This window comes from Stomoxys calcitrans, chromosome 4, assembly GCF_963082655.1.
Source record: "Stomoxys calcitrans chromosome 4, idStoCalc2.1, whole genome shotgun sequence".
NCBI lineage: Eukaryota > Metazoa > Arthropoda > Insecta > Diptera > Muscidae > Stomoxys > Stomoxys calcitrans.
The window spans coordinates 35109021-35122964 of record NC_081555.1 but is presented as its reverse complement, the minus strand read 5'-3'; the positions used below and the strand labels follow the sequence as shown (position 1 = coordinate 35122964).

Here is a 13944-nt window from a genome sequence, read left to right as displayed (position 1 = left end):
ACGTCTTTGGTAGAGGATATATTTAAAATGTGTTTTATTATTATAAAATAATATAATGACATGTTTTTAATTATAAATTTACTAATATTTAAGCTTAAATATTTTTTTGATTATTTTTTAAAATATATGCTACAAGAAAATAATTACCTTTGTTACTAGAACATAGAAATACTTGTTCAAGAATAATTTAATCAATATACCAGAGTTACAATATCAACTCTCTCCTTCAACATCATTATTTTGTTTTATAGATAAATGTTTATTTAACAATTGAATTGTGTTATTAGAAATTCATAGGAAAAAAAATTTGGTGCATTTTCAATTTCATTCTCTGGCACTTAGGGGTGATTTCGGGCAGGACAAGAAAAGGGGTAAAAGCTACATTTTCATATAACAAAAAATGGTAAATTATATCAACTAGAAGTATAAATTAATAAACTTTTGCAAAAAAAAAAAGAACTCGGGGAAACCATAACAAGGTGTTAAAGAAAACGAGCACATTTGTAACGCATTAAAGAAAAAAACAAATTACAAACATAATTGCAATAAAATTCTGAAAAAAAAACTAATAAAAGACCAAAGAAAAACACTATGCAAATGAGAGGGTGGGGCGAATTGAAGGGTGATTTGAAAACAAAAGGAATATGACTGTTGATTTATTTTCATACACACACACTTGCTCTCATACACGCACACACACAAACATCCTCACTCCATAAAGGATATCCGTTTGAACTCTCAAAATGCTTGTTTTTTTCTCTGTTTTTTCTGGGGGGGGGGGGAGGGTATGTATGCATGTGTAGTGGTGTCTTATTCACACTCTCAACACGTTTATTGACATGGCATGGCATGGCATGGCACGGCATGGCTTGGTGTGGTTAACAATGATGTACAACAGAAAAACACAAACAAAAGTGTATGGATACACGACAAACTTAAATATGATACAACATAAACAAAAACGCTCACACACACACACACACGCACACACAACGAAACATTGAGAGCGAGAGAAATGAAAACCAAATAAATACAAAAGTTTTCAATTGTGGCGGGATATTTGTTTTGTAAATTAAATTAAGACATTGTGGGGAAAAAATTAATACATTAAATATGTATTTCTATACAAAAACAGAAAATATTTTGCGTTTTTTCGAGTTTCATAAAAAAACAAAACTCTTAGAAAGTACATAGATAAATATCAGCAATTTACATGTTATTTTTTGCTGAAAAAGATACTTTGACAAATATTTTAATTCAAATTGTCGCTAATGATTGCAAGGTATGCCTGGATTTGGGTGAAAAAACAATGGGACATCGATCAGTTACTTTTTTTGATGATTCAGTTGGCACACAGGAATTTTTCAGAAATATTCATTAAAAATTTTACTGTAGTAGTTGATGTAAAATAATTGCATGAGGCTTAAGTTCATTTTTGGGAAGATTGGTCAATAAATGCGCTTGCAGTGGTTCTAGGAGTGAAAAAACGGGGTACATATATATATGAGAGCTATGTCTAAACCTGAACCGATTTCCATGAAATTCATCAGTAATGTCAAGAGACATAAAAAAATCCTTCCTGCCAAATTTCAAGAGAATCGGTTAACAAATGAATATTTTATTTCATTATTCCCGAAAATCGGACAGACATATATATGAGAGCTATATCCGAATCTGAACCGATTTTCTCCAACTTCAATAGGCTTCGTCTCTAGGCCGAAAAACATACCTGTACCAAATTTTAAGACGATCGGATGAAAACTGCGACCTGTACTTTGTAAACAAATTAACATGGATAGACGGACAGACAAACGGACATAGCAAAATCGAATCGAAAAGTAATTCTGAGTCGATCGATATGCTTATCAATGGGTCTATCTCTCTTCCTTTTGGGTTTAACAAACAAATTCACTAAGTTATAATAACCTGTACCACATTAGTGGTGTACGGTATACAAATGATTTTAAGCTAACGACCACTGAACCTGGTTTCAATAAATTCCTGGTGAGACCTAATTTTCTAGCACTTTTTGCAGAAGTTAGGATCGTATGTCGTGAATAATGCGACAAATATTCTCCATCAACTTTTTAATGGTTGCTAGATTTTCTGTATATGCAAATGAATTCACATAAACCCACAAAATATAGTCCAAAGTTGTAAATCTCACAGTCTTGAAGGTCAAGGGTAAGGCCCACCATGCGAGATAGTAGTTTGTTTTTATTCCCTCTACCATAGGATGGGGGTATACTAATTTCGTCATTCTGTTTGTAACACCTCGAAATATACGTCTAAGACCCCATTAAGTATATATGTTCTTGATTCTCATGACATTTTAAGTCGATCTAGCCATATCCGTCCGTTTGTCCGTCCATCCGTCTGTTCGTCCGTCTGTCCATCCGTCTGTACGTCCGTCTGTACGTCCGTCTGTACGTCCGTCTGTACTTCCGTCTGTACGTCCGTCTGTACGTCCGTCTGTACGTCCGTCTGTACGTCCATCTGTCCATTCGTCTGTACGTCCGTCTGTACGTCCGTCTGTACGTCCGTCTGTCCGCCCGTCTGTCCGTCCGTCTGTCCGCCCGCCCGTCTGTACGTCCGTCTGTCCGCCCTCTGTCCGTCCGTCTGTCCGCCCATCCGCCTGTCTGTCCGTCCGCCTGTCTGTCCGTCCGTCCGTCTGTCCGCCCATCCGCCTGTCTGTCCGTCCGCCTGTCTGTCCGTCCGCCTGTCTGTCCGTCCGCCTGTCTGTCCGTCCGCCTGTCTGTAAGTCCGTCTGTCCGTCCGTCTGTCTGTCTGTCCGTCCGTCTGTCCATCCATCTGTCTGTCCGTCTATCCGTACATCTGTCCGTTCGTCCGTCTGTCCGTACATCTGTCCATCTGTCCGTCCGTCCGTCAGTCTGTCTGTCCGTCCGTGTCGAAAGCACGCTAACTTTCGAAGAAGTTAAGCTAGACGCTTGAAATTTTGTGCAAATATTTTTTTTATAGTGTAGGTCGGTTGGGATTGTATTTGAGCCAAATCGGTCCATGTTTTGATATAGCTGCCATATAAACAGATCTTGGGTTTTGACTTCTTGGGTTTCTAGAGGGCGCAATTCTCGTTCGATTTGACTGAAATTTTGCACGTGGTGTTTTGGTATCACTTCCAACAACTGTGCTGAGAATAGTTTAAATCGGTTAATAACCTGGTATAGCTGCCATATAAACCGAACTTGGGTCTTGACTTCTAAAGCCTCTAGAGGGCGCAATTCTCGTCCAATTTGACGGAAATTTTGCACTTGGTGGTATTACTACCAACAACTCTGCTTAGTTTGGTTCAAATCGGTTCATAACCTGATATAGCTGCGATATGAACCGATCTTGGGTCTTGACTTCTTGAACCTCTAGAGGGCGCAATTCTTATCCGATTTGGCTGTAGTTTTGCACGTGGTGTTTTGGTGTCACTTTCAACCACTGTGTTAAGTATGGTTCAAATCGTTTAATAACCTGGTATAGATGCCATATCAACCGATTTTGGATATTGACTTTTTGAGCCGCTAGAGGGCGCAATATTCATTCGATTTGGCTGAAAATTTGCATGAGGTGTTCTGTTATGACTTTCAACAACTATGCTTAGTATGGCGAAAATCGGTACATATCCTGATGAAGCTGCCATATAAACCGATCTGATATCTTGACTTCTTGAGCCTCTAGAGGGCGCAGTTATTATCCAAGTTGACTGAAATTTTGTGCAACGGCTTCTCCCATGACCTTCAACATACATGTAAAATATGGTATGAATCGATCTATAGCTTGATACTGCTCCTCTATAAGCCGGTCCTCCGATTCAGCTTCTTAAGCCCCTACAAGACGCAATTGTTATCCGAATGAACTGAAATATTACACAATGACTTCCAAAGCGTTTAGCATTCAATCCATTAATGGTCCGAATTGGACTGTAACTTGGCATAGCTCCTACAGCATAGCAGTTCTTATTCATTATTCTTTGTTTGGCTTAAAAGATATACCGCGCAAAGAACTCGACATGTGCTATCTATGGTGGAGGGTTTATAAGATTCGGCCCGGCCGAACTTAGCACGCTCTTAGTTGTTATAAATTGATAGTTTCGTTGGCTGTATGGCATGCAGCGCCATCAAGTTGGAACCAAATGTCGTCCACATCAACAACCTTCAATTCAGTTCTGAAAACTCATTAATCATGGCTTTAAAGTGTTCCCCATAGACAGTACCGTTATTGCCGGTTTAAAAGAAATATGGACCAAGGATTGCCTATGACCATAAACCATATGCCAGAAATAATGCGACAAATCTTCAACGTTTTAATGGCTTTTGGATTTTCTGTATAAGCAAGCAACTTGACATAAACCCACAAAATATAGTTGACCATAGTTGTTAATCCCACAGTCTGGGAGATCAAGCGACATGGCCACCATGAGAGATAATGCGTTCACCAAGGATTCCTTTAATTAATTGATTGTTTTGTTGGCTGTATGGCATGCAGCGCCAAAGGGCGTCCAAATTATCAACTTTCAATTCAGGCCTGAAAAACTCATTAACCATGGCTTTACGGTGTTCCCCATAGACTGTACCGTTATGGCCGGTTTCAAAGAAATATGAACCAAGGATTGCCTATGACCATACCGCACCACAAACAGTAACTATTTAAAGATGTAATGGCGTCTCAAGTTTGCCCCCATTCCTGAATGGAATGTTCGTAGGCGAATTTGCATTTGCAACGTCGCACAGTGGGATGGAATCGAAAACAACTATTGTAGTTGGGTTAGGTTAAGTGGCAGTCCGCCATTAGACTCACTTGATTCGAATCGGTCCACAACCTAATATGGCCCCCATATAAACAGATCTCTCGAATATACTTCTTGAGAATCTAGAGGGCGCTATTCTTATCCAAGCACATCAAAAATCCATGAGGATTTCGTGTTATGACTTTCTATTATCCCTTCGTAGGATGGGGGTATATTCATTTTGTCATTCCGTTTGCAACATATCGAAATATCCATTTCCGACCCTAAAAAGTCGGAAAAATCCTAGACGATTTAGCCATGTCCGGCCGTCTTGATGTTTAAATAACGCTACATGCCACCGTAGCGCAGAGGTTAGCATGTCCGCCAATGACGCTGAATTCCTGGTTTCGAATCCTGGCGAGACCATCAGAAAAAAAATTTTCAGCGGTGGTTTTCTCCTCCTAATGCAGGCAACATTTGTAAGGTACTATGCCATGTAAAACTTTTCCCCAAAGAGGTGTCGCACTGCGGCATGCCGTTCGGACTTGGCTATAAAAAGGAGGCCCCTTATCATTGAGCTTAAACTTGAATTGGATGCACTTATTGATAAGTGAGAAGTTTGCCCCTGTTTCTTAGTGGAATGTTCATGGGCAAAAATGTGCATTTTTTTACAGTCTTTAAAAATGGAGATACTGAGCTGAAACTTTGCACAGATTTGTCCAGATTTCGATATAGCTGCCGTATAAACCGATCTCTCGATTTAAGTTCTTGGGGTCACAAAATACGCATTTATTGTCCGATGTCGCCGAAATTTGGGACAGTGGGTTATGTTAGGCCCCTCGACATTCTTCTGCCATTTGGTTTGGGTTTCGTTTGGTTAGATCGGTCCAGATTTGGATATATCTGCCATATAAACCGATCTCATGATTTAAGGTTTTGGGCCCATAAAAGGAGCATATATTGTCCGATTTCGCTGAAATTTGGGATAGTGAGTTATGTTAGGCCCCTCGACATTTTTAATGCCATTTGGCCTAGATCGGTGCAGATTTGGGTATAGCTGTCATAAAGACCGTTCTCTCAATTTAAGGTCTTTAGCTACTAAAAGACACACTGCCCTGATCGGTCCAGGTTTGAATATAGCTGCCTTATAGACCGCTCGGCCGATTTACGGTTTTGGGCCCATAAAAGGCGCATCCCACTTCGCTGAAATTGACACTCTGACTTATGTTAGGCTTTTCGACATCCGTGTCATATATAGTTCAGATTGGTCTATATTTGGATATAGCTACCTAAAAGATCAATATCTTGTTCTACAAAATTCAACAATGACTTGTTGTTCTTGTTAGATCACTCCATGTCCATGCCGAATTTGGTCCAAATCGGACCATAGGGGCATAAATTATGCATTTCCACCGGATTATGACGAAAGTTTGTTTACATATATACCCGAGGTAGTGGGTATCCAAAGTTCGGACCGGCCGAACTTAACACCTTTTCATACCCTACACCACCACTGTCGTACAGGGTATTATAAATTTGTGCATTTTTTGCAACGCTAAGAAGAAGACGAGCTTGACCCATTTATAAGTTCAGCGATGGACTCGGAATCACTTTCTGATTCGATTTAGCCATGTCCGTCTGTCTGCGAGTCCATGTATTTTTGTAATCAAAGTGCAGGTCGTGTTTGTTGTTCAATCATCACGAAATTTTGCACATATCACTTTTTTGGTCCAAGGACGAACGGTATTGATTTTGGTAAAAATCGGGTCAGATTAAGATATAGCTCCCATTATTCGTATCGCCCGATTTGCATTTAAATGACCCTAGTAGCTACAATTTTCAACCGATCTGAATAAAATTTGACATGGATTGTTTTGTTATTGATCTTTATATATCTGCTAGATTTAATCAAAATCGGTTCAGATTTAGATATAGCTCCCATATATATGTTTCGCCCGATTTGCACTTAAATGACCCTAGTAGCTACAATTTTCAACCGATCTGCACAAAATTGAGCAAGGATTGTTTTGTTACTGATTTTAACATATCTGAAAATTTTCATCCAAATCGGTTCAGATTTAGATATAGCTCCCATATATACGTATCGCCCGATTTGCACTTAAATGGCCATAGTAGCTACATTTTCCAAACGATCTGCACAAAATTTGGCACGGACTGTTTTGTTACTGATTTTAACATATCTGCAAATTTTCATCAAAATCGGTTCAGATTTAGATATAGCTCCCATATATATGTATCGCCCGATTTGCATCTAAATCGCCGAAATAGCTACAATTTTCAACCGATCTGCACATAATTTGGTACGGATGGGTTTGTTACAGATCTTAACATATCTGCAAAATATCATCAAAATCGGTTCAGATTTGGATATAGCACCAGTGCAGATTTAGATATAGCTCTCATATACACATATATATAGCCCAAATTTATAATTGAAGGGTAGATGTAGGGTATTATATAGTCGGCTCCGCACGACTTTAGTCTTTCCTTACTGGTTACTTATTTAGTTTCTTCCTATAAAGAGAAAACGTACAAAGAACTTGACAAATACGACCCATGGGCCAGCCGGGTCAGCTGAACTTAACACCCGTTTACTTGTTTTTAGACCCGCCACCAGTGGATAGGGGGTATATTCTTATATTTTTTTTAATATTTTAAATTGTTAATTAACGTTGTTATATGTGTTAAAAATCAAGCCTTTAATGAAGTTTGGTATTATGGAAAAAATCATTGATATATAAAGGATGTTGCTGATCCTAATAAAGGACCTTAATGGCATAGGTTTTGTAAAGTTGTTGTGTGACAAAGATTCCGTGGCACTGCTAAGAATCAGAAAAAAAGTAATTGACGAATGTTTCATAATTTTGTAAGACATTTTTATTTGTTTTTATCTTTTTTAAACTCTGGTTTATTTAAATATTTTTCATTATTTAATTTATTTAAAATTGCTATCTAAAAACAAATTAAAATAAACTATACAAGCTTCTTACAACTAAATTATAGGTTTTTCTAAAAATAATAAATTTGTTAAAAAAAGAAACAAAAGCAATTGTCTGCTATGGATTGAACTTAAACAACGTTTATCTACGATGTATGGGCAAATTAAAAAAAAAGAGTATTTTCGAAATGCTTGCGGATTGACTGAATCTCTATAACGTTGATGAAAGCATTTCACTCCAATAGTAAATGCTTTGTAAACACTATGACGCATAGGCTTTAAACCAACCGTTTTTAACTCTGTTTTGATTTATCTTACCACACAAACAACAAATCATGATTTTTCGTTTCGATTTTGGTTTTTGTTTTATTTTTTTTTTTTAACACACGGCCAAACTTAGGAAATTAAGCAGCAAAATAGTAGAGGCAACAATGGCAACAACACCAGTAGTAGTAGCAGCAGCAGCGGCAGCAACAACAACGATAATGTAGACCACAACAACACCCATAGGGGCCACCTTGCAGTTTTTTCGTGTGATTTACGTACATTACAAGCAAAAGTTTTTGTACAGCAGGTTAAAGAGGATTGCAGCAGAGAGAGAGATGGAGAGAGAGAGAGCGAAAGAGAGCAACATTGAAACCACAACAACAAAACGAACAACACATTGTTGATTACCACCATCATCAAAGGGTCAATCAAACAGTCGTGTTAAATATAAAGAACAGCAAGTCAGTCTTATTGTTTTTGACAGCCTGAGGGGAAGGCGGGGGGAGGAAGGCGTAAAGAGAAAGAGTGTAGTTTTTTTTAGAGTCGGGGAGAAATGGTGTAGGTCAAAGCTTGCAATAGAGAAGAGCGACTACACAATGGTGTCAAAGATTTTCATTAACTCTTGATTTTATCCGTTTGGGTTTCCTGTTTGGCTGGTTCTGGCTGGCTGGCTGGCTGGCTGGCTGGCTGGCTGTTTGGTTTATTGCAACCACAACAACAACAACTTCATCATCCATCCATCCTATAGCCTGATGACAGTTACAGCATTACTGTCAGCAACATGAAATTGATGCATCAGCAGTACTCTCTCTCACACACGCACACCCAGTAACACACAAACACACAATGTGGCGGCGGCAAAACAAACAACTCTTTGCAATCTAAGTTCGCTCCAAATTGAGTTATTTTAAATTGTTGGCTTTGGCATATTTGGATTACACTTGGGGTATGTGGCTGTAATGTGGTGTTATTTCGTTTTTTTTTGGTTTTGTTTTTGTTTTGATTGATGGTTGGTGGTCTTAGTTTGTTTTTGGTGTCGGTCTTGTTTGCGTTGTCAACTTCCGGTTTGGGGTGTTATTTTTTCTATGGTTTTTTTTTTTGTTTTTGAGAAAATTTCTTTGGTTTCTGGCTTGCTTGGGATACTTACCACCATGCCGCAGGTTAATGTTATGCCACGTCCACAATATGTGTTTGGCACTATGTCACCATAGCCCACACAGAGAAATGTTATGGCCGTTAGCCACATGGCGTTTAGCAAATTCGCATGCTCTTCATCATGAAATCTGGACCGACAATTTCAATTGTTTTATGGTTTTTATGGATAGAGGTTTTGTTTTCGATTCGATTCGATTTTGTTTTGCAATTTTGAAGATGGTTTTCAGATGGTTGGTGGATTTTGCAATAACAACAACATTATCAATTTACGAGTCGGGAATCAATTGACGTTTTCCGCAACAAGGACATGAAGAGGTTAATTCATTGCCATGGTTGGTTGGTTGGTTGTTTGGTTGGTGGGGCCACACGCACGCATACGCACACCCATACACATATACAAAAACACATCACAAATCATGGTAAAGGCCAAACGAAAGTGTTTCAATTTTGTTGATTTGGTTGGCATTGTTGTTTGTGTTTTAATTTCAAATATGATGATAATGATGATCAGGGTCATATATATAAAAATATTTTTTTTTTATTTTTTCAGTTTCATTGTTGATGGTAATTCAATTTCAATTTCAATTAAGTTTTGGTTTTGTTTATTTTTATTACAACAAAACATTTTGATTTGGTGATTTTATTAATTTCGATTTCAATTTTTTTTTTGTTTTTTGTTCATTGGTGATGGTGTTGAAGGTGGCGTTGGTGTTGGAAGATTTTCAAAATTTTGTTTTTATTTTTATTGTTGTAGTTGAGTTAGATAAGTAGAGTAGTAGTAGTAGTAGTAGTAGTAGAAGTGGTGGTGGTGGTGGTGGTGGTTGTGGATGGTAGTCGAGGAGATTATGGGCCGAAAAAATGTGAAAGAAAAACAAATAAATAAATTAAAAACAATAGAGTTGTGAGATATTCTGTGAATCATATTGAGTTCTATAGAGAGAAAAAAAGGACGTTGTTTTTTTGGTTGTTGCTATAGTTAAAACATCATAACAGTTTCCAGAATAAAAATAAAGGATATGTGTTTTCATTTCATGGCATGTTTGTTGTTTTTTTTTTTTGATTTTGCTTTGTTTTGCTTGGGTATCGTTTTGGTAGATAAGTTTTTGGTATTTCTATATAAGGCAAAAACTCAAAGAAACAGGAAAACTCAGGCTTATTTGGTAATTTGGTAAGGAAATGAAAACGGAAACGGAAACAACAAAACACAAAAAAAGGAAGGGGGACAAAAACAAAAAGTTGTATATATATACACACATAAAAGAAAGAAACTTGTATACAAAATCGAATAAATTATGATAACGTAAAACAACAAAAAAATAATACATAGTAATTGAAGAGAAAAGATATATGAAATTGTACATGATGTTTATTTTTTTCTTTTTTTTGGGGTGGGGTGAAATAGAGTTATAGAAAGAGATTCTGTGGCAGATGGTGGTGGGGAGAGACAAAAAGCTCTTTGGTTTCTTATAATTTATACAAGTTTCAAATGTTTTGTTTTTTCTCTATAACTTAAGATCATTATCGTATTGAAGCAGAAATTATTTAGACATGTTAAAAAAAAAAACATTTTGCCAATATAAAATCTCTAATTTCGTATAAACCGTAAACTTTACTTAATGTCATGTTCTGGTGTTGTTTTTTAAGAGATATTTGTAGCAGAAGCTAAGAATATATGAAGTGAATAAGCATGGTTTGCAAGTAATCTTTAGATATAAGCTGGATGGACGGCAAAAGTACTTCGATGATATTTAATCCAAGATAAGCTATAATCGGTAATGTATGATAAATAGTTAACAAAGCAAATTTACTGCTAAACCAGTCGCTTTTTATTATACATTGCTCTTCACATATTGGGTATTTTCTAGGAATAGCACAAAATGTTGAAGGAGAAATTGTGCCGAGCATTGGTAAGGATCGTAAATGCAAATTTGCCCACAAACATTTCATCAAGCCATTAACCTGAATGAGTGAACAAGTAAAAGCAAGCTAAGTTCGGCCGGGCCGAATCTTATATACCCTCCACCATGGATCGCATTTGTCGAGTTCTTTTCCCGGCATCTCTTCTTAGGCAAAAAAGGATATAAGAAAAGATTTGCTCTGCTATTAGAGCGATATCAAGATATGATCCGGTTTGGACCACAACTAGATTATATATTGGAGACCTGTGTAAAATGTCAGGCAATTCAAATGAGAACTGCACCCTTTGGGGGCTCAACAAGTAGAATAGAACTGTATCGAGCTATAGACCGATTCAGACCATGAGAGACCATGGTCATGAGAGAATCCGTCGTACAAAATTTCAGGCAAATCGGATAATAATTGCGACCTCTAGAGGCTCAAGAAGTCAAGATCCCAGATCATTTTATATTGTATATAACACTAACCCAGTTTTTCATAAAATTAATACCCTATGGGATGGATAATACAAAGCGTTCAATGCCTCTTGGTATAGAATAATGTCATCTGACCTGTTTTGATGATGTAACATCTTTTTCTTGCTGTTAGTTCTAACAAAGTTTATTAATAGCACATGACTATTAGGAGTAGGGCGAAATTTCCTGGCAGTTTTAGAGACATCCTTCAGGAAGTTCTATGAAGAACGATGAAGCGTTTAAAATATGAATTTTATTTTTCAGAGGCAGATACATGGTATCCACGGTGAGACCAGTCTCCTTGGGTGAAGAGAACGATCCATTTACTGAAAACGCAAAAAAACTGTGTGTTTTGTTGGACCGAAAATTCTGCTATTATGGTATATAGTGTTGTTGTTTGGTGGACGGCCCTTCAAAAATCCAACTTCTAAAAAAAACTTGAATCGGACTGCACTCATCGATATGTGAGATGATTGGCCCATTTCCTTAGTGAAATGTTCATGGGCAAAATTTACAATCTACCAACGGAATGATTAGGTAGTGGGTATAAAAAGCCTCATATGTTGTCCAGTCTGGGTAAAATCAGTCATGTAATGTTTAAGTACAGTTGAAATCGGTCTTTATCCTGATATAGCTCCAATATTAACCCATCTCCCGATTTTATATATTTATCCTTAGACGCCGCAATTGTTTTCCGATCGGGCTAAAATTTTTAAAGTAGTGGTCTGCTATGACCTCCAACAACCGTGCTAAGTACAGTTGAAATCGGTCTATAACCTGATATAGCTCTCATAAAACCCTATCTCCCGATTTGACATCTTTTGCACCTGGAAGACACAATTGCCGTCCGATTTGGCAAACTTTTCATGTAGAGTTACGACTTTCACGATTGAATGAGAACGAGTGAAATCGTTCTTTAACTTGAGATAGCTCCCATATAACCCGATCTTCGGATTTGACTTCTTGAACCCCTGCAAGCCGCAATTTTTGTTCGATTTGGCTTAACGTTTGCTTGTATTGTTCTGTTACGACTTTGAACAACTGTGTCAAGTACGATTTAAATCGGTCTATAACCTGATATAGGTTAGGTTAGGTTTAAGTGGCAGTCTGCCATCAGACTCATTTAGATGTTTTCGTCCATTGTGATACCACAGGACGCCTTCTAGTTTCTACCGTTGAACCATCCAGATTGCTTTAAAAAGCCAAACAAATTGCGAATGTTTACACCCGCTACGTCCGACAGGTTCGCAAAGAAGCGAGAACCTAAAGTGGAACTCCTTCTGACTGCTTGTGCGGGCCACACACACACAGTAGATGTTCTATAGTCTCTTCTTCTTCGATGTCCTCACAGCTTCTGCAAAAGTCGTTACTGGCAGCCTGGAGACTATCAGCATGTTTTTCGATTAGATAGTGACCTGTTTTGACGAACACGACTGAGACGTCTGTTCTAGCCAGTGACAGCAAAGCGGTAGACCTCTTCAAGTCTAGATTAGGCTACCTTGGTTTGGAATACTCACAGCCCATACTTTGTGACTATCTAGCATTCGTTGTCCTTCGGTTCTGGTCCTGAAAACTTAGCTTACATGTCGCTAGAGGCATGCCCACAGATTCCAGTTTTCCTGGAATGTCTCCTAGTTCCAAGCTCGTCGGCTTTACAATTCCCTGGGATATCTCTGTGGCCTGGCACCCAGAACAGGTGAATTTTGAACTGTTCAGACATCTCGGTGAGAGATCTGCTACAGTCCAGGGCGATTTTTGTGTTCAGAAATACTTTTTCCACAGATTTAATGTCTTGGGCGAGTTGGTAGCGTGCTTGGATTACCAGATTACTGCGACAGTCGAGGCGATTTTTGTGTTCAGAAATACTTTTTCCACAGATTTAATATCTTGGGCGCCCCGGTAGACGAGTTGGTAGCGTGCTTAGATTACCGGTGCAGGGGTCGTAGGTTCGATTCCCGTGGTATCCCTGAGGTATCACAATGAACTTAAAATTGTTTAAGTGAGTCTGTAAAGGACAGCCACTCTTGCCTAACATAACCTAATGTCTGAGAAGATATTTATGTCAATCGTCGTTATGACATTATATCTTAGCCATACCACCACTTCCTTAATTGCAAGGATCTCCGCTTGATACACCCAGCAGTGGTCAGGTAACCTTTTATCTCCTGCAGAAATGAATTACTTTTGTCTTGCACGAATTTATACCTTGACAACTTTCGGTAGCCTATTTCACTGATGCACGTAAAGCTTCCTGAAGTATATCTCTTAGGGTGCTGGGTAACTTTCCCCTAACCGCAATTGCTGTTTCAGTGGATTTGCCTTTACTATATGCATGCTGCTGCCGCGACAGGCGATCTCCAGGGATCCTTGAACTAAGATACGTTTGCATGGCAGACCACTACCGGTAGCCCACTTCGCTGTTGCACGTAGACCTTCCTAAAGTATGTCTCTAAGAGTGC

General features: G+C 38.3%; 1 protein-coding gene across 21 annotated transcripts in view; it reads right to left on the bottom strand.

The window, feature by feature from the left end:
* The window catches only part of LOC106089068 (small conductance calcium-activated potassium channel protein), a 965076-nt gene that overhangs the window by 116886 nt on the left and 834246 nt on the right, over positions 1-13944 (bottom strand). For 3 of the 21 annotated variants that reach the window (XM_059367762.1, XM_059367765.1, XM_059367769.1), the window contains exon 10: positions 9106-9241. The exons of the other annotated variants lie outside the window; for them this stretch is intronic. In XM_059367762.1, the coding sequence (XP_059223745.1) occupies positions 9106-9241 (136 nt within the window). The remainder of the gene's footprint in view (positions 1-9105; positions 9242-13944) is intronic. 21 annotated transcript variants of the gene reach the window in all.